This window comes from Podarcis filfolensis, assembly GCF_964270895.1.
Source record: "Podarcis filfolensis genome assembly, chromosome: 2".
NCBI lineage: Eukaryota > Metazoa > Chordata > Lepidosauria > Squamata > Lacertidae > Podarcis > Podarcis filfolensis.
The window spans coordinates 4,158,393-4,176,701 of NC_139605.1; the positions used below are offsets into that span (position 1 = coordinate 4,158,393).

Sequence of the window (18,309 nt, forward strand, 5' to 3'; positions counted from 1 at the left end):
TAATTCAGATTAACACCATCAGCTTCTGTCCATCTTTATAGAATAAGTTAAAAAGCTATATTCTTAACCATATTGGATTATCTTTTTTTAAAAAGGGAAGGGGGAAATTGAGTTCCCCTAAGTGTTTTCATTTTGAAAATCTTAACGCACTTCTAGTCATGCAAATTCTTCATAGCTTTCCTGAAATGGAAACTTTTGGAACAGGGCAGAATTAAAGCAGTAAACAGCTCCATTTTAGGAAGAAAGTGAAGAAAACTGCCTTTTAAAAAAATACAGTGGTACCTCAGGTTACAGATGCTTCAGGTTACAGACTCTGTTAAGTCAGAAATAGTACCTCAGGTTAAGAACTTAGCTTCAGGATGAGAACAGAAATCGTGTGGCGGCGGCAGCAGGAGACCCCATTAGCTAAAGTGGTACCTCAGGTTAAGAACAGTTTCAGGTTAAGAACGGACCTCCAGAACAAATTAAGTTCTTAACCCAAGATACCACTGTAGTTGTTTATTCAATGTTGAATATTTATATACAGAATGATAAAAAGTACAAAAATGCAGATACTATGGACGTTAATAGTTTAAGGAATAAATTCACAATAAACAATCCCTGTGTACCTGTGTGTGTATATGGGGAGAGAGGAAGGAGGGGAGGAAAGTGTATCTGAAGGAATGGCTTGTGGTCTCAAGGATATGACATTCACCATTTACTCAGACGCTTCAGGTTACATACGCTTCAGGTTACAGACTCTGCTAACCCAGAAATAGTACCTCGGGTTAAGAACTTTGCTTCAGGATGAGAACAGAAATTGTGGTCCGGCGGCGCAGCAGCAGCGGGAGGCCGCATTAGCTAAAGTGGTGCTTCAGGTTAAGAACGGACCTCTGGAACGAATTAAGTACTTAACCTGAGGTACCACTGTAGAAGACATTGCAATTATTCAGCCTGGAACTTGCCAGAGCCTGGAGTTCAGTTGCCAAGTCACCTCTGTTCCGAAGGGGGCATAGCTGGCAAACCTGCAGAGGTGAGAAAAGCCATGGGGGGCAAGCAGTGGGAGTGGAGAGGAGCCCCTCCGAAGTTTTGGAGGGAAGATCTTGAGAGGCCAGGGGCTGAGCTGGATTGGAAAGCAGTAAATAAAATGGAAACATTTCTTTTAAATAAAAGCATACATGTGCTAGGAACTCCGCAAGAGCTGAGCTATTGTTTAGAATAGAACAGAATGAATTGTAAGAATACTATTTAAGAACCTATTTATAAACTGAAAACAAGATTAGATGAGAAAATAAATATAATCAGCCCAACAGTTACCAATAAAGTGCATGTATTACTCAGCCATAAATAAAACTTTCACAAATCCAGCTTGGTTAGGAAGCACCCTAAATTGACAGCCTTTATAGCATATTTAACCTGAAGACTGGGGAAAGTCATTCTACCCTTCAAGCTGGGATCCAAGGAATCGCTTCTGTCTACCGGAGGGAAAGTTCTGTTGAACAAATGAAATTGTTGGAGAGGCGATGGAGGAAATGGTTGGAATGTTGATGAGAGAGAGAAATGCAAGATGGGGCATCGTGTTGGGCTGCGACAGATTGTAATGGATTGCTTCGAAGTCGGTTCAGCAACAAATTGGGGGGTGGGAGGAATCACCCCCAACCGCCTTGTATTTCGCCAGAAGAAAGGTAGCAACCCTATTTTATGGGGTACAAAGAAGCAGAATCTGCAATGTCCCCAGCACCTTACAGTTTGGGATGAGGGAATACTGGCTCTTCAAGGGTTAAAGGCAGCGATTATATTATGACGCTCGAGTTCCTCCTCCGATTGTCACATTTGAACAGCTGCGAGGGAGGAGATTCTGCAGCGCGGAAGACTGTGCCTTTTGCAAGGTAGGAAAAGAGGGATATATTGGGGGGGGGGGCTCCCGTGCCAGAGCAGCTCCTTTGCAGGAGATAAGCCCTCCGGGAGAGGAGCATGCATGGGGTTGCACCCCACAAATGGGCCTCGAAAGAGCTGTGGGGAGAGCAAAGGACCTCGAGGGGTGCAGGGGCGCCCCAGGAGGAGAGCAAGGCAAGAAGGCAAGGGGGGGAGGGAGTTGTAGGGTGGGGTAGGAAACCCCCCAAAAAAGGAAAGGGGGCAGGATGGCTCTGGGATGAGGAGGACGGAGGCATGGGTGTTTTGGAAAGAAAGGGGTCGAGTAGAGAGGGCAGGATTTGACCAAAGGGGGGGGTCTTGGATCGGCGACTTTTTGCCTGCTTAGGAGATGCTCCGCTCTTGAGCTACAGCCCCTTCCCCTAAAGTGGGGTTGGGGGAGGAGGTGGAATGGAGGGAGGCAGCCCTGTCACAGCTCCAGGCTGGCAGAGAAAGAAGGAAGCCAAAAAAGGAATGTTTTTAATGATGGTGGGTAGAAGATCCTCTTTCAGGCATGACTCCACTTTCCTCACATAGTGGGGTCCAGGAGGAAGGGGCCCCTCTTTTACCAAGGAAACTGTAAGTGGGTGCCCACACCTAGGCAGGCTTATCTTTCACCAGGAAAATATGTTGGGTGGGAAAATGGCTGCAGGGCCTCTGAGGCTGCCTTTGCTTCTAGCTCCCTCCCAGGAACCTGCATCTTCTGAGCTCCTCAGGAAGGATGGAAGAGTCTGATCCTGCGAACCTAGCGAGGGTGGAAGGGGGAAGATGGACGGTTGACCTGGTCCGGCTGCCTCCCACAACCTCTGACTGTTCCCCTCCAGGACCCTCAGAGAGATCTGCTGAGTGGCAGGGAATGGAGATGGGGGCATGGAGGGATGGGGAGTGGAAAGTCTGTTGCAAGATAAGTGGGCACAAGATGTTGGACATAATATTATGTTCGCTGACTGGGAACAGTTATGGACCACAGGTATGAAGTTTACGGCATGCAATGCCTTAAGAGAGAATATTATGAAAATGATATACAGGTGGTACATGACCCCAGTCAAGCTGGCAAAAATTTATCACTTGCCCGATAATAAATGTTGGAAATGTAAAGAAACAGAAGGTACATTCTTTCATCTTTGGTGGACGTGCCCAAGGATTAAGGTTTTCTGGGAGATGATATATAATGAATTGAAAAAGGTATTTAAATATACCTTCTTGAAGAAACCAGAGGCCTTTCTTCTGGGCATAGTCGGCCAACAGGTGCTAAAGAAGGACAGAACTTTTTTTATGTATGCCACAACAGCAGCAAGAATACTTATCGCAAAGTATTGGAAGACACAAGACCTACCCACCCTGGAAGAATGGCAGATGAAGGTGATGGACTATATGGAATTGGCAGAAATGACCGGCAGAATCCAAGACCAGGGAGAAGAGTCGGTGGAAGAAGAGTGGAAGAAATTTAAAGACTATTTACAGAAATATTGCAAAATTAATGAATGTTAGAATGATGTTGGATTGAAAGTTATGTGGTTTTTAGCTATAATGCTATAAGGAGTATGAAAAAATGGACTATTAATAAGCAAAAATCTAATGTTACATTATTTTAAGATTAAAGATTAGGATAAGCAAAGAGGGGAAGGATTTGCTGAACTGACAAATTAAACTGGAATACAAAAAGGGAGGTTAGAGGAGGTCCGGAAATTAAGTAAATGAAAGAATGTAATGGAAAGATGGAACTGTTTTTTTTATTTGTATTTTTCTGTTTCTTTTTTCATTTTGTAAAACTTTAATAAATATTTTATATATATATAAAAAAGAAAGTCTGTTGCAAGATAAATCCCTGCAGGTTCCCTTTGCTACTGCCTCCCTCCCAGGAACCTGCAGCTTGTTTAAACTTCTGAGTCCTGCAAAACAGTTTCAAAGAGGCTGGATCTGTGATCCTAGAAATGAGCTGAGCTGCGGCTCCCAACCTCCAGCACCATCTGAGGCTGAGTTACAGGGGGTTGGGGGGGAGGAGAAATGGATGGATGGGCGGGTGGGGGGAGAGGGAACCCCCCCCAAGTGAGCAGAAAAGACAGAGCAGGGAGAAAAGGCAAGAAAGTCTTGACTGGAAGAATGGAGGGGAAGAGGACCAATGTGTTTCCGTGTGTCAGAAGAGGGAGAACATGCACAGCAGTCCATTGCAGATTTACTCATATGTAAGCTCCACTGAATTCAACAGGATATACTTTCAGGTCACTACTGAGCGTACCATGCCGGCCTTAAGAAAAATAGAGGAAGCAGACAGATTAATTTGGAATCACAAAAACATGTTTAAAAACTGTTGGGGATTGTTGCAGAGGGGATGTCCAGCGGCAGGAGAATATCTAGGGCAGGAGAATTCCCTGCAGGGCTGCTGAGACTTCCTATGCTTCTTTTTCCGTCTCAGGAAAATGCCGCTTGTTTTGCCTTCTGAGCTCCTCAGGAAGGATGAAAGAGTCTGATTCTCCTGGTATGCCTCTCCTGGTATGCCCCGCAGAAGACCTTAAGGTCCATGAATAATCATAGTTTGGGCCCTAAGGAAGTCAGATTATCCTCCACCAGGACCAGGGCCTTCTCAGTGATGGCTCCGACCTGGTGGAATGCTCTGTCCCATGAGACCAGGGCCCTGCAGGATTTAACTTCCTTCCGTGGGGCCTGTAAGACAGAGCTATTCCACCTGGCTTTCAATTTCAACTTAGCATGATCTTTTATTCCCCTTCCTTCCCTCCACCTTCCCTTTTTATGAAGATTACCCGCTCTGGGATCCCACAGCTAATTCTCATCTGGTCTCCTCGCTGGCCCAAATAGGACTAATTTAGCCAGCTAGCCCTGGTGATCATCTAATGTTTATTGGATGGATTTCCCCCTAATTTGATTTTTGAATTCTGAATTTATTGTTATTCATGTGTTATACTGTATTTTATGCTGTTTTTTGTTGCATCAATTAAGTGTTTTAAATTTGTTGTTAGCTGCCCTGAGCCCGATGTTCTGAACCAGGAAGGGGCGGGATATAAATAAAGATTAATTAATTAATTAATTAATTATTGTTATTGTGCAAACCTAGTGAGGATGGAAGGAGGAAGATGGACGGTTGACCTGGTCAGGCTTTCTCCCACCACATTTGGATGTTCCCTCCCAGGACCCTCAGAGAGATCTGGTGAGTGGCAGGGAATGGAGATGGGGACCTGGAGAGATGTTGGGGGTGAGGAAGCTCCCCTGGCAAGAAAACGAGGAAGGCTGCAGGGCCAGAGCTTTGGAATGGCAGAGATTAAAGATAGGCAGGAAATGAATGTTTTCTAATGGTGACTTGGGCATAGCCAGGATTTTGGGGCTGCTGTTTACCAGCTCCATCTGGTACACAGGCTGAGACCCTACCTGCATGGAGACTGTGGTACATGCTATGGTTATCTCCCGCTTGGATTGCTACAATGTGCTCTAGGTGGGGCTGCTTTTGAAGGTGACTTGGCAACTACAATTAATCCAGAAACAGCAGCTCAACTGGTGACTAGGAGCAGTTGCCGGGACCATATAACGCAGGTCTTAAAGGATCTACATTGGTTCAGAGTATGTTTACGAGCACAACTCCGAGCCAGTGTTGGTGCTGACCTTTAAAGCCCTAAACAGCCTCGGCCCTGTACACCTGAAGGAGCGTCTAGCAATAAGTGTACACTTTCACTCCTTGCAGTAGGAGAAAAGGTTTCATCAAAGCTTTCACCTTTTCTTTGAGTAAAGCCTTGTGCTACCAGCCTGGCTTTATACTTAACACCACCATCTGCCAAGTGTTTTATTTTATACACCCATCTACAGCCCACTGCCTTTTTTCCTTCTGGCAATGGCTCAATGGTAAAGACATTGTGTTCTGCTAAAGATTTCATTTCTGCTTTCATTGCATTTTCCCACCTTACTATTTCCTGGTGTGGTAACCTTAAAACCTCCTCATAATCACAAGGTTCTTTCTTCACATCAATAATTTTAACTTCTTGTATAGTAAACCTTTCTGGAGGTACCCCCTTATTGCTTCTTTGTGATCTTCTAACTTGAACACTCTCCCCCTCTGAACTATCTTCCCCTTCTGATTCATCTTGCTCAGGAGAAATTGGTTCAGCTTTAGGAGATTGTGTACTGGGACCCTCATCCCCTGATTCCTCATCACTATCACTTTCAGAACTTTCTTTAATTTGTGGCTTTTCTTCCTCAGATTTCACAAATTTATCTGTATCATCAGAAGATAAAACAACTTCTGAATTTCCATGTAAACGAGCCCAACCATCTTGCTCACAAAACTCTGCATGTCTTGATATCACAACTCTGCCATGCCCTAGTGCAAAACGATACCCCTTTGACCAAGTTTGATAGCCAACAAACCTAAGTTTCCTTGCCTTGGGTTCTCCTTTCCTCCTCTGTCCTTCTGGGATGTGAACCCAAGCCCAGCAACCAAAAGTTTTAACATGGTCTAAAAAGGGTTTTTTCCCATAAAGCAAAAAATGAGGGGTGTTGTTTATGGTAGAATGAAACAATCTGTTCTGTACGTAGTTAGCACACAGAATTCCTTCCCCCCAATACTTCCTGGATAAGCCAGAATCACATAGCATAGAATCTAGCATTGTTTGTAAAGACCTTATCTTGCGTTCTGCAACTGAATTTTCTTCAGGCGAAAACGGACACGATTTACGGTGACTAATACCACGCTTTTTCAACCAGACTTGGAGGGCTTCAGACATGAACTCGCCTCCACGGTCACTCTGCAACTGGGTAACTTCGTAGGGAAACTGCCTTTCTATATAGTTGACCCAATTTTTAATCAGTTGACCAGTTTCACTTTTGTGTTTTAACAAGTATACCCAAGTATACCTGCTATAATCATCCACAAGAACCAAAAAAACCTTTGCTCCTCCTTCGGACTCTGCAAATGGCCCACAAAGGTCTGAGTGTACTAAAGCAAATGGCCTCTTGCTAATTCTAGTACTTTCAGGATAAGACCCTCGCTTACTTTTAGACTCCTTGCAGGTATTGCAGTCTAGAAAAGCTGAGCATTTTTTCATTTTTATTCCCTTGCTTAATTCTGGCATTTTTGCAATACTGCGGAAATTGGCATGCCCCAAACGACGATGCCACAGATGCTGGCACTCATCATGCAAGGCTCTATTACAGGCTTTAACACATGCCCCAGACTCACTTACTACCTGGTCTTTCAAAACAAACAAACCATTTTGTAGTGACGCTATAACCACTTTTACAGCTTTCTCTATTTTACAGCCTGAACCAGAGAAGGTTACTTTAAATCCCTGCTTAACAAGACTTGTAACTGAAAGCAAATTATTTTCTAAACTTGGTACACATAAAACATTGGTAAACTTGGTATTTAAACAGTTGATATTCACACTACCCTTTCCAGCTGACTCATGCACTGTTCCGTCAGCTAGTACTACATTTACAGATTTACAAGGCTGCTTTTCTACAAGGGCTTGTGCAGACTTAACAAAAATGTTTGTCGCTGCCGAGTCTAAAATCCAGTCTTGTCCAACGTCGTGACTGGTGCCTCGAACTGCTGCAGAAACATACTGGACTCGACTCTTCCTGTCTCCTCGCTTCCCAGCAAACGCAGGCCGCCCTTGTCTTGTGTTTTCTCCCACAGACACAGTGCACTGACGTACTAAATGCTTGGTTGACCCACAATGATAGCATCTTCTGACTGTGAAAGCTGCTTCCTCTCTGTGGTCAACAGCCTCTTTAGGTTGCCGCTCCTCATCTGTTGCATATCTTTTACTGGACTGCCTCCCATTTCTGGAGTTATGGTGAGGGGTTGTGGCCTTCATCTCATGGCGTCCTTCCTCATCAAGCAAACGCCCAGTTAAGAAATGCATTGTTAATTGGCTTTCTGGGATTGCCTCCAGAGTCATCACTAAATTGTCCCATGACTCAGGAAGTGAAGACAGCACAATATAAACCTTTCTCTGTTCAGAAAAATATTCCCCAAGTTCATTTAACTATGAAAATAAATCATGCATTCTTTGAAGGTGTGATGAAACACATTCACCCTCACTTAGTCTGGCTCGGTACAGAGCTCTCATTAGAGTAATTTTGCTGCCAGCAGTGTCTCTAATATGTATCGCTCTCAGTGCTTGCCAAATCTCACTTGCTGTTTCAAGGTCTCGCACATGAGATAACTGAGACTTCTCTAAACTCAAAATTAAATTGGCATAGGCTTTGTCCTCCAGCCTTTGGTCTGCTTCATCTACTTCTTCATCCTCCTCTTTTGCAGGAGGGTTAACAATAACAGTCCAACATTGTTCTTTCTTTAAAAACGCCTGCATTTGTAAACTCCATGACATATAATTGGACTCTCCCAGTTTCTCTACTGGAAAATAGGAAGCTCCCCCTTGAGCTCCTGCTCCAAGTCCAGCCATGGCTCCACCCAGCTTTCAGCTTTCCACTTTACTCACACGTGGCTTGAAGAAATGTTCGGCTCCTGGTCTCAAACAGACACTCCCTGCCGATGCCTTCACACAGCCAGCTGCTTGAGAAACGCTGAGTTGCTTCCAGTCTCTGGGTTCTTTTCACGCTCTGTCTCTGCCCACTCAGGACTGGGGACTGGGCCCATAACCTGTTGGAGGGGGATTTCCAGCCGGTGGCAGAGGACAGAGTGACTCCAGGAGACATAGGTGTAAAAACCCAAACTAAAACGAAGACTTTATTACTAAGCAAATAAACACAAACTCTGGTGGGTGTTATTCCTGCAGGCAGGCTACAAAACTCAGCTTTTTCCTTTATAGCAATGGTCACCTGCAGCCAATTAATCCCAGAAACCCCTTAAAGGTTTAAACACATGTTTCTGTGCCGAATGTTCCCTAACACTGCTTTGTGTCAAAAAGCAGGTTGCTCCTGTGATGTACTGAGATCGCCGCATGGTTGCCATGCATGACCAACACAACACCTGACCTGACTTCTCCTGGCTCCTTCTGGTTGTCGTTTGCTTGAAACTTGTCGGTTGCTGTAGGAAGAGCTGGCTGAAGATGCTTCCCCAATGGCCTTGGAAGGCTAAACTAATTTTTTTTTTTTAATGAGCCAAGATGCAATTCAAGCAACGGTGTGAGTTTTGCTTCTGTCTGGGAGGGAGATGCTGTAAAGATGGGTGCCATGATGAACTTTTTACTGTGGTTTATTTCTATAGATCACGGCACTGGGACAGTTGACATAATTTTATTTATTGATTGATTTATTGAATTTATATACCTCCCTATACCCGGGGTTCTGAGGGCAGTTCTGGGGGTCTCAGGGCAGTGAATTGATATAGAATTTGATATGAAAAGAGATCCCCATGGTGACCTATTTTGACCCTGATGTCAGTCCTCAGCTTTATTATTATTATAATTATTATTATTATTAAACGTGTCCTGGAAGTTATGAGTAAATAATTATAGGAAACTGTGTTTTAAAAAAAGTTTAATTGTAAAATGGTACAACGGGTATAGTCGGAAGGTTCATCATTTTTGTTATTCCTTATTTTAAATTAAATTAATTTCTACTTCTTTTTCTTTTTCTATTTCTTATGTTTTCTTTCTTTTCTTCTTTCTCTTTTGTAATTTATATGATTATTTGCAAAATATAATGTTTGTATTGTATGCATTTCAAGGCTTCTTTATAATAAAGGAATTTTTTTTAAAAAAGGAAGTTACGAGTAAATATTCTCACATCCTCATGCTTAATGTAAAGATCAGCACAGTAATCTTGTGTTTCAAGCAAATTTTATTGCATAGACAATAGAAGCTACCAAATATACACTCAGGAAACAAGTAGGATAACAATTTTTTACTAGGGTTGCACCCTTTCAACTACCAACTTGTTTACTAAAGGTAAACAAAAATGGGAAACAGAAGGCACTCACAGGAAACAATGTAACAGAAGAGTAAAGGTACAGTGGTACCTTGGTTCTCAAATGCATTAGTACTCAAACAACTTGGAATTCAAACTCCAAACCCAGAAGTAAGTGTTCTGGTTTGTGAACTTTTTTTGGAAGCCAAAAATGCTCCATTTTGATTGTTACGCTTCTGATTTGAGTGTCCCGTTCCTGTTCTGAGTGCCTCCACCCAGGAGGTTTGAATACAGAATCAGATTTCAACTGCTTTATTTAAGGATTTTTACACGTGGCTTCTATTTGTGTTTGCTATGTTAGATTTTGTATACTGTATCTTTAAATTTCCTGAAATTGCCTTTGATCTGCTACATCTGTGGATAGCCTTTTAAATTCCAATAGAGTTCTGCTATCGGTATCAGTCTACTACACTTGCTAGTGAGAACTGATCCATCGTCATTATTTTTACCCGAGAGGACAATTTATTGGGTATGTATTTATCATTCATTTATTTGTGTTTATTGATATGCAGGTTGGTCATTTCAATGTCTGTTTTACAATTTAATGTTATGTATTCAATTTCATTGTCAGCTGATGAAGAATTATCCTTGAAACAGTTCACCTTTCCTAGAAAAACTGCTTTCTCCTGCTTGCTGCTGCATTCTATAGCGCTTCAAATTAATCATTCCTACGTTTGGAGCACCTATCACTGCAATAATCCTGGATTTTGACTCCTGAAAGGCATCTTGCCTCCATTGTGGTGTTCCCTGATAGCGATTGATTACTATTTCTTTCCTATCAACTTTTGCATAACTATGCACGTATCAGAGGTTGATGTTTATGATTTGTAAATATGACAGCTTGATCAAATCATTGGTAATACATTATTAGCCGCGTGTTGCTTTTAGGTCTGTTCAGATTACTCCAAGGGTCTCTGGCAAGGAGGGGTGTGTGCTTTGTGGGGTCGCCATAGCCAGAATCCGCAATATCCTTAGCACCATACAGTTTGGGTGGGGGTGGGAGAGATACTGGCTCTTCAAGGGTTAAAGGCAGCGATTAAATTATTATAGAGGACTTGGGGGGGGAGGGGGGGAAAGCCTCACTTCCTTCTCCTTTTATCACATCCTCCTGCATTTGAAAAGCTGGGAGGGAGGGAGATTCTTTGCAAGGTAGGAAAAAGAGGGAGATTTTTTTTTGGGGGGGGAGGCTCCAGTGTGGTGTAGTGGCTAAGAGCGGTAGTCTCATAATCTGGTGAACCGGGTTCGCGTCTCCGCTCCTCCACATGCAGCTGCTGGGTGACCTTGGGCCAGTCACACTTCTCTGAAGTCTCTCAGCCCCACTCACCTCACAGCGTGTTTGTTGTGGGGGAGGAAGGGAAAGGAGAATGTTAGCCGCTTTGAGACTCCTTAAAGGGAGTGAAAGGCGGGATATCAAATCCAAACTCCTCTTCTTCTTCTTCTTCTTCTTCTTCTTCTTCCAGAGGGGCATGGCCTCTTTTATCTTAGATGCGGCCCTGTCTGGGGGGGGGGGGCATGTTCCAGGCATGACTCCACTTTCCTTGCATGGTGGGGTTCAGGAAACTGCAAGTGGGAGCTCCACACCTAGGCTGGGTTATCATTCATCCAGCAAATTGTCTTGGGCAGGAAAATGCCTGCAGGGCCTCTGAGGCTGCCTTTGCTTCTTCCTCCCTCCCAGGAACCTGCAGCTTCTGAGCTCTTCAGTCCAAGCGAGGATGGAAGGAGGAAGATGGACGGTTGACCTGGTCAGGCTGTCTCCTACAGCCTTCCAATGTTCCTTCCCAGGACCTTTAGAGAGATCTGGTGAGTTGCAGAGAATGGAGATGGGGAGATGGAGGGATGCCGGGAGTGAGGAAGATCCCCTTGCAAGAAAACGAGGAAGAATGCAGGGCCAGAGCTCCGGGCTAGCAAAGATAAAAGAAAGAAAGGAAGGAAATGAATGTTTTCTAATGGTGACATGGGCGTAGCCAGGATTTGGGGGCTGCTGTTTACCAGCTCCATCTGGTACACAGGCTGAGACCCTACCTGCACACAGACTGTGGTATATGCTTTGGTTATCTCCCACTTGGATTGCTACAATGCACTGTAGGTGGGGCTGCCTTTGAAGGTGACTCAGACACTACAATTAATCCAGAAAGCGGCAGCTCAACTGGTGACTGGGAGCAGTTGCCAGGAGAATATAACACCGGTCTTAAAGGCTCTACATTGGCTCAGAGTATGTTTCTGAGCACTATTCAAAGTGTTGGTGCTGACCTTTAAAGCTCAGGCAGAGGGCCTGCTCAGTGGTGGCACCCTTCAGCTGTCAAGGAGATAAAGAACTACGTAACTTTTAGAAGACATCTGAAGGCAGCCCTGTATTGGGCAGTTTGATGTTTTATATACCGTATTTTTTGCTCTATAAGACGCACCAGACCACAAGACGCACCTAGTTTTTGGAAGAGGAAAACAAGAAACAAAATATTCTGAATCTCAGAAGCCAGAACAGCAAGAGGGATCGATGCGCAGCGAAAGCAGCAATCCCTCTTGCTGTTCTGGCTTCTGGGATAGCTGCGCAGCCTGCATTCACTCCATAAGACGCACACACATTTCTCCTTACTTTTTAGGAGGGAAAAAGTGAGTCTTATAGAGCAAAAAATATGGTATGCTGTAAGCTGCACAGCGTGGCTGGGGAAAGCCAGCCAGATGGGCAGGATATAAATAATAAAATCACCACCATCGTCAGATGTTACAGAAAGTCTCACTAGAATTGTGGATTACATTTTTAATTGTCATCCTCCCTTTAGCAGGTGATGAACACGACAGTCACTGTTCTTGGGTCTCATCAGAAAGAAGTAAGCATGAAGTCAAAGGAAAGACCTTTCAAGATCAAGAGGAAACAAGACCACAAGAGGAAAACCAAGAAGAAAATGGGAGGTATGAAGGCCTTCTTACGCAGACTGATCACGGCCATCGAATCCCAGTCCAGAAAAAACATCAGAAGGGGAAGAGAACAAGTGAGAGACCTTTATGTGGCAAAACATTCAAAAGTAAATCTAGATTCAATTCACACTGCAGAATCCACATAGAGGAGAAACCGTGTAAATGCTTTGTGTGTGGAAAGAATTTCAGTGACAGCTCAGGCCTAAAATCACATGAAAGAATTCATGCAGGACAGGAATCATACAAATGCCTAGAATGTGGAAAGAGTTTCAATCGCCACTCATACCTTAAAAGACATCACAAGGTCCACAGTGAGGAGAAACCATATGCCTGTCTAGAGTGTGGAAAGGCCTTCACTTACAGCTCAGGCCTTGTAGATCATAAAAAAATTCACACAGGGGAGAAACCGTATACCTGTTTGGACTGTGGAAAGACCTTCTGTCAAAGCTCAAACCTTGCATCGCATCAAAAAACCCACACAGGGGAGAAGCCGTATAAATGTTTGGAGTGCGGAATGAGCTTCGCTCACAGCTCAAGTCTTATATCACACCACAGAATTCACACAGGAGAGAAATCTTATAAATGTACGGAGTGCAGAAGGAGCTTTGCTCACAGTGTTAGCCTTACTTCACATAAGAGAACCCACACAGGGGAGAAACCATATAAATGCTTGGTATGTGGAAAGACCTTCAGTCAGAGTTCACACCTTACTTCACATAAGAGAACTCACACTGGTGAGAAGCCGTATAAATGCTTTGAGTGTGGGAAGAGCTTCAGTCAGAGTTCACATCTTATTGTGCATGAGCGAATCCATACAGGGGAAAAACCATATAAATGTGTGACATGTGGAAAGAGCTTTAGTAACAGCACATACCTTGTTTGCCATCGCAGAATCCATACAAGAGAGAAGCCATATAAGTGCTTTGAGTGTGGAAAGAGCTTCACTCGAAGCTCAAGCCTTAAATCTCATCAAAGAATTCACACAGGGGAGAAACCATATGGATGTTTTGAGTGTGGAAAGACCTTCTGTCAAAGCTCAAGCCTTGCAAGGCACCAAAAAATCCACACAGGGGAGAAGCCATATAAATGTTTGGAGTGTGGAATGAGCTTCACCCGCGGATATAGCCTTACTTATCATAAAAGAACTCACATGGGATAAACCATATATATGCTTGGAGTGTGGGAGAAGATTTGGTCAGCTTTAACGACTCATTTTGCAGAAGTGAATCAAGAGGAGAAAAATATTTAGATGCTCATAATGAGGAAAGCCCTTTAATGAGACTGCTGCTGCTAAACTTCATGGAATTGATACAAGATTTCACATGGGAGAAATCATGAGGGTGCAGAATAATAAAAAGTACAAAAATGCAGATAATATAGATGTTAATGGTTAAAGGAGTAAATTCACAATAAACAATCCCTGTGTACCTGTGTGTGTATATGGGGAGAGAGGAAGGAGGGGAGGCAAGTGTATCTGAAGGAAGGGCTCATGGTCTCAAGGATATGACATTCACCATTTAGTCAGAAGCTGTTCAGTGGTTCAAGTGGTTGAACAAGGGTTTAGGATTTATATCAGAGCTGGATGGAACCCCAGCCCGTAATCTGGACCCATGCAAGTTTCTGAGTCATCTTTAAGGGAAGCTCCAAACAGAAGACATTGCAGTAACCCAGCCTGGAAGTTACCAGAGCTTGGAGTGCAGTTGCCAAGTCACCTGTGTCCAAAATAGGGTCCATTTGGGGAGCCAGCAGGAGGTGGAAAGAGTAAATGGGACAACCAGTGAAAGGGGGTCTGAGAGAAGGAGAGGTTTTGGAAGGAAGATCTTGGGAGGGAGGGGGCTGAACTGGATTGGAAGGAAATTAGTATATAAATTGGAAATGTTTCTTCAAATCCAAGCACAGGTGTGATGGATAATAGGACTGATGGGATGTCTCTGAAAGTCAGTTGCTGAAGAGGGCGAGGGGGAGCAGAAATTGCCCATTTCTGAGAGAAATCTAGTTTGTGAGGCTCCTGGTAGAGATCAACTGCGACCCTTAGAGACAGATACAGCTTCCTTAGGGGTCTCTTCTCCTAATCTTCTGTGTCTGCTGGGCTTTGAATTTGCCCATCAGCAATGAGCAACTGGATCACAGTCTGAATCAAACAGACAAGTCTCCTGATTTCTGTCTGCTGCATTATGACGAGACCTTCTGCCTATGGGAATCCACAAAGTGCCCCCTCCTTGCCAGAGTCCCTTGGAGGGCATGCTACAGCATTTTTAGGGCTGTGGGATTTGCATTCTGCTGAGAGTCTGCTCCAAGGTTCACATGAGGCAGTTGTGGCATAGTGGTTAGAGTGCCTCTCTTGATATTAAGGTGGGACATTTCATAGCCCTGTTATGTTACAGTAGAACACAAAAGAATTCTTTCTCATCCCTGGTAAAGAGAAAGAAGCACCCCATCCCAGATCTCCTAAGGCTATTTTCTGCAATATCAAAACCATAATGCCAGAACAGCCATCACGAAACCATGCCAACCTCACACAAGGTTACTGAGAAGATAAAGGGGGGGGGGCAGGACATAGACAAACCCTACAAGGGTGTGCAGTTTCACAGATTTTGCTCACAGCTTAACCCACCTCACAGGGTTGTTGTTGTTTCAAAGGTAACAGGCGAGAAGAGAAAACAGCAAGAAGTGGCTGGTGCAAATGTTTCATTTCAGCTTCACAGACCCAGCAGAGACACAAAACTGGTGCCAAGCTCACCCTGCTCCATCACAATCGCTTAACTGCAAAACTGCACAGTCCTGATCTTTTACAGGGGGAAGAAAACACCGAAAAAGTAAAAATATATACAATTGACTTGAAGGCAGAGAGTTTTAAAGCTCTTTTTGCACAGGGCAGAGAGCTTTCCCAGGAGTTTGTCCCGACCATATGTGATTTCGACTTTACACACCTATCACCGAAATGTAACCCCTGCAAACGTTGTGTGTCAAACTCTGCACCCCATACAATAGTTTATTGTCACAATTCTCAGCACCCTTAACCAGCAAAACAGCTCCCAGAAATCTTAGGTGGTTTCATGGGGCTTTGGCTATGTGGTGTGAATGTGGCCTAACAGATTTGTGCTTTTTGTGTGTGTGTGTGTCTACCATCACGCAGCCTCCAAACACGTTGGAAAGAAGCACACATTGATTAAAATGGGGCAGCATAAAATCACAGGTGCAGTCAGCTTTCTATCCTATCACAACCTTATTCTTAAGAGTTTTTATAAAGTGGGGAGGGGGGAATAAAAGGGGGAAACGAAGCCCTTGAAGAGCAGAGTAGCCACATTCAGTGCAAACGTCAGTCCGTCTATAAGAAAAGACCCACAATGGACCCTGGTCCCAAGCAACACAATATTACCAATCTGCTTTGTGTCAAAAACCAGGCTGAGCCCGTGATGTACTGAGATTGCCCCACGGTTGCCATGCGTGACCAACTCAACACCTGACCTTACTTCTCCTGGTTCCTTCTGGTTGTTGTTTGCTTGCTGTAGCAAGAGCTGGCTGAAGATGCTTCTGCAATGGCCTTGGAGGGCTAAGATAAGTTTTTTGAATGAGCCTAGAGTCAATTCAAACAGCAGCCTGAGTTTTGCTTCAGGCTGGGAGGGAGACGCTGTAAAGATGGGTGCCAAGATGAACTTTTTACTATGGTTTATTTCTATGGATCACGGCATCGGGACAGTTGGCATAATTTGATATAAGAAGAGATTCCTGTGATGACCTATTTCGACCCTGGTGCTAGTTCTTCTTCTTCCTGAAAGTTATGAGTAAATATTCTCACATCCTCATGCTTAATGTAAAGATCAGCACAGTAATCTTGTGTTTGAAGCAAATGTTATTGCATAGAAGTTTCCGCATAAACAATCAGGAACTGAGTAGGATAACAATTTTTATTAGGGTTACATCCTTTTAACTACCAACTAGTTTACTAAAGGTAAACAAAAATGGGAAATAGAAGGTACTTATAGGAAACAAACAATGTTACAGAGGCGTAAAGGTATCAGGGAAGTAATAATATAGCCTTATAATAATTATTATTAATATTTTGGGAGCCACCCAGAGTGGCTGGGGAAATCTAGCCAGATGGGTGGGGTATAAATAAATTATTATTATTAGTAGTAATAATAATAATCACTCATCCCAAATACCCCTCCACTCTCCATTGGAATACAGTGGTGCCTCGCAAGACGAAATTAATTCGTTCCGCGAATTTTTTCGTCTAGCGAATTTTTCGTCTTGCGAAGCATGAAATCCCATAGGAATGCATTGAAAATCAATTAATGCGTTCCTATGGTCAAAAAAAGTCCAAACAAAGCCAAATTTGGTACAACAAGAGTTTATTAAGTGCTCTTTAAAGTCACACATACTGTAAAGAGCATTTCAAAATTCAAACCCAGATTTTTTTTAAAAAAATAGCAGAGTGGCCCAATGGTCACAGAAAATCATAAAAATGCAGGAAAAAAACCACAAGCTTCCAGATTCTTGCAAACCCCTCCCCAACTGTTCCCCCAGCCACCCAGCACACAGAAATTCAAACCCAGAATTTTTTTTTAAAAAACAGCAGAGTGGCCCAATGGTCACAGAAAATCATAAAAATGCAGGAAAAAAAAACCAAGCTTCCAGATTCTTGCAAACCCCTCCCCAACTGTTCCCCCAGCCACCCAGCACACAGAAATTCAAACCCAGAATTTTTTTAAAAAAACAGCAGAGTGGCCCAATGGTCACAGAAAATCATAAAAACGCAGGAAAAAAACCACAAGCTTCCAGATTCTTGCAAACCCCTCCCCAACACCAAGTCGTTGAATTCCAAACACCCCAACCCAAAATCCAAAACCCTCCAAAAAAGTTTTAAAAGCTTAACCTACCAAATGGCTGCAAAAGAAGTTTTGGAAAAGCTTCAAAAATCACCAAAGTCTTTAAAAACCTCAAAAAAGGCTACTATGTACACTGCGTTCTATGAGTTGCTCCTCGAAGTCAAGTCGCAACTGTATTAACGGTGTTAAGAAAAAGGAAACAAACTTGCAAGACGTTTTCGTCTTGCGAAGCAAGCCCATAGGGAAATTCGTCTTGCGAAGCAGCTCAAAAAACCCTTTCGTCTAGCGAGTTTTCCGTCTTGCGAGGCATTCGTCTTGCGGGGCACCACTGTACACTGGCCCCAAACAGTATATAATGGTTTTCAGTGGTTGCCAGCTTGCCAAGTCCCCAAAGGACCCCCTCTATACTTTTCATGGATCTCAAGCACCAGCTTTATGCTTCCCTGGACGATGGACCAAGGAATGAGTGGAAGAGGTGCTGTAGCCTTGGTGCCACAGGTCACTGATGGGGAGCTCTCAAGCAAAAGGCACAGCTCTCTGGATCTCCTTTCATTTAAGACAGGTATTCCCTTCTCCTCCTTCCCTCACTTTTAGTGTGGGTCTGTTGCCAAGTTGTCACACCAACTCGATCTTCAGGCTTTTGGAATCAAAAGGGATCCTTTAACTCATTAGATTAAGGCGCCAATTTTTTTTCTTTATTCCCCTTGGGGCAAAGGATTAAGGGCGAACGTGTAGTCTGAACAGACACACCTCCTAATTCCTGAAAAGGCCCTAATAATAATAATACAGT

At 43.6% G+C, this 18,309-nt stretch overlaps 1 protein-coding gene across 1 annotated transcript; it reads left to right on the plus strand.

The window, feature by feature from the left end:
- The first annotated feature begins 1,797 nt into the window (after positions 1 to 1,797).
- On the plus strand, positions 1,798 to 14,114 carry LOC310756942 (uncharacterized protein). Its single transcript, XM_083601909.1, has 3 exons — positions 1,798 to 1,868; positions 11,447 to 11,571; positions 12,552 to 14,114. The coding sequence occupies exons 2-3, from the start codon at positions 11,484 to 11,486 to the stop codon at positions 13,844 to 13,846; spliced, it is 1,383 nt and encodes a 460-aa protein (XP_083458035.1). The 5' UTR covers positions 1,798 to 1,868; positions 11,447 to 11,483; the 3' UTR covers positions 13,847 to 14,114.
- Positions 14,115 to 18,309: the final 4,195 nt, after the last annotated feature.

What these genes read in the sequence shown, in the direction of transcription:
- LOC310756942 (XM_083601909.1), top strand. Translation starts at nt 11,484, where the DNA reads ATGGAAGGAGGAAGATGGACGGTTGACCTGGTCAGGCTGTCTCCTACA. An exon ending in AGGACCTTTAGAGAGATCTG is followed by an intron (nt 11,572 to 12,551) that starts GTGAGTTGCAGA and finishes TCCTCCCTTTAG; the next exon opens with CAGGTGATGAACACGACAGT.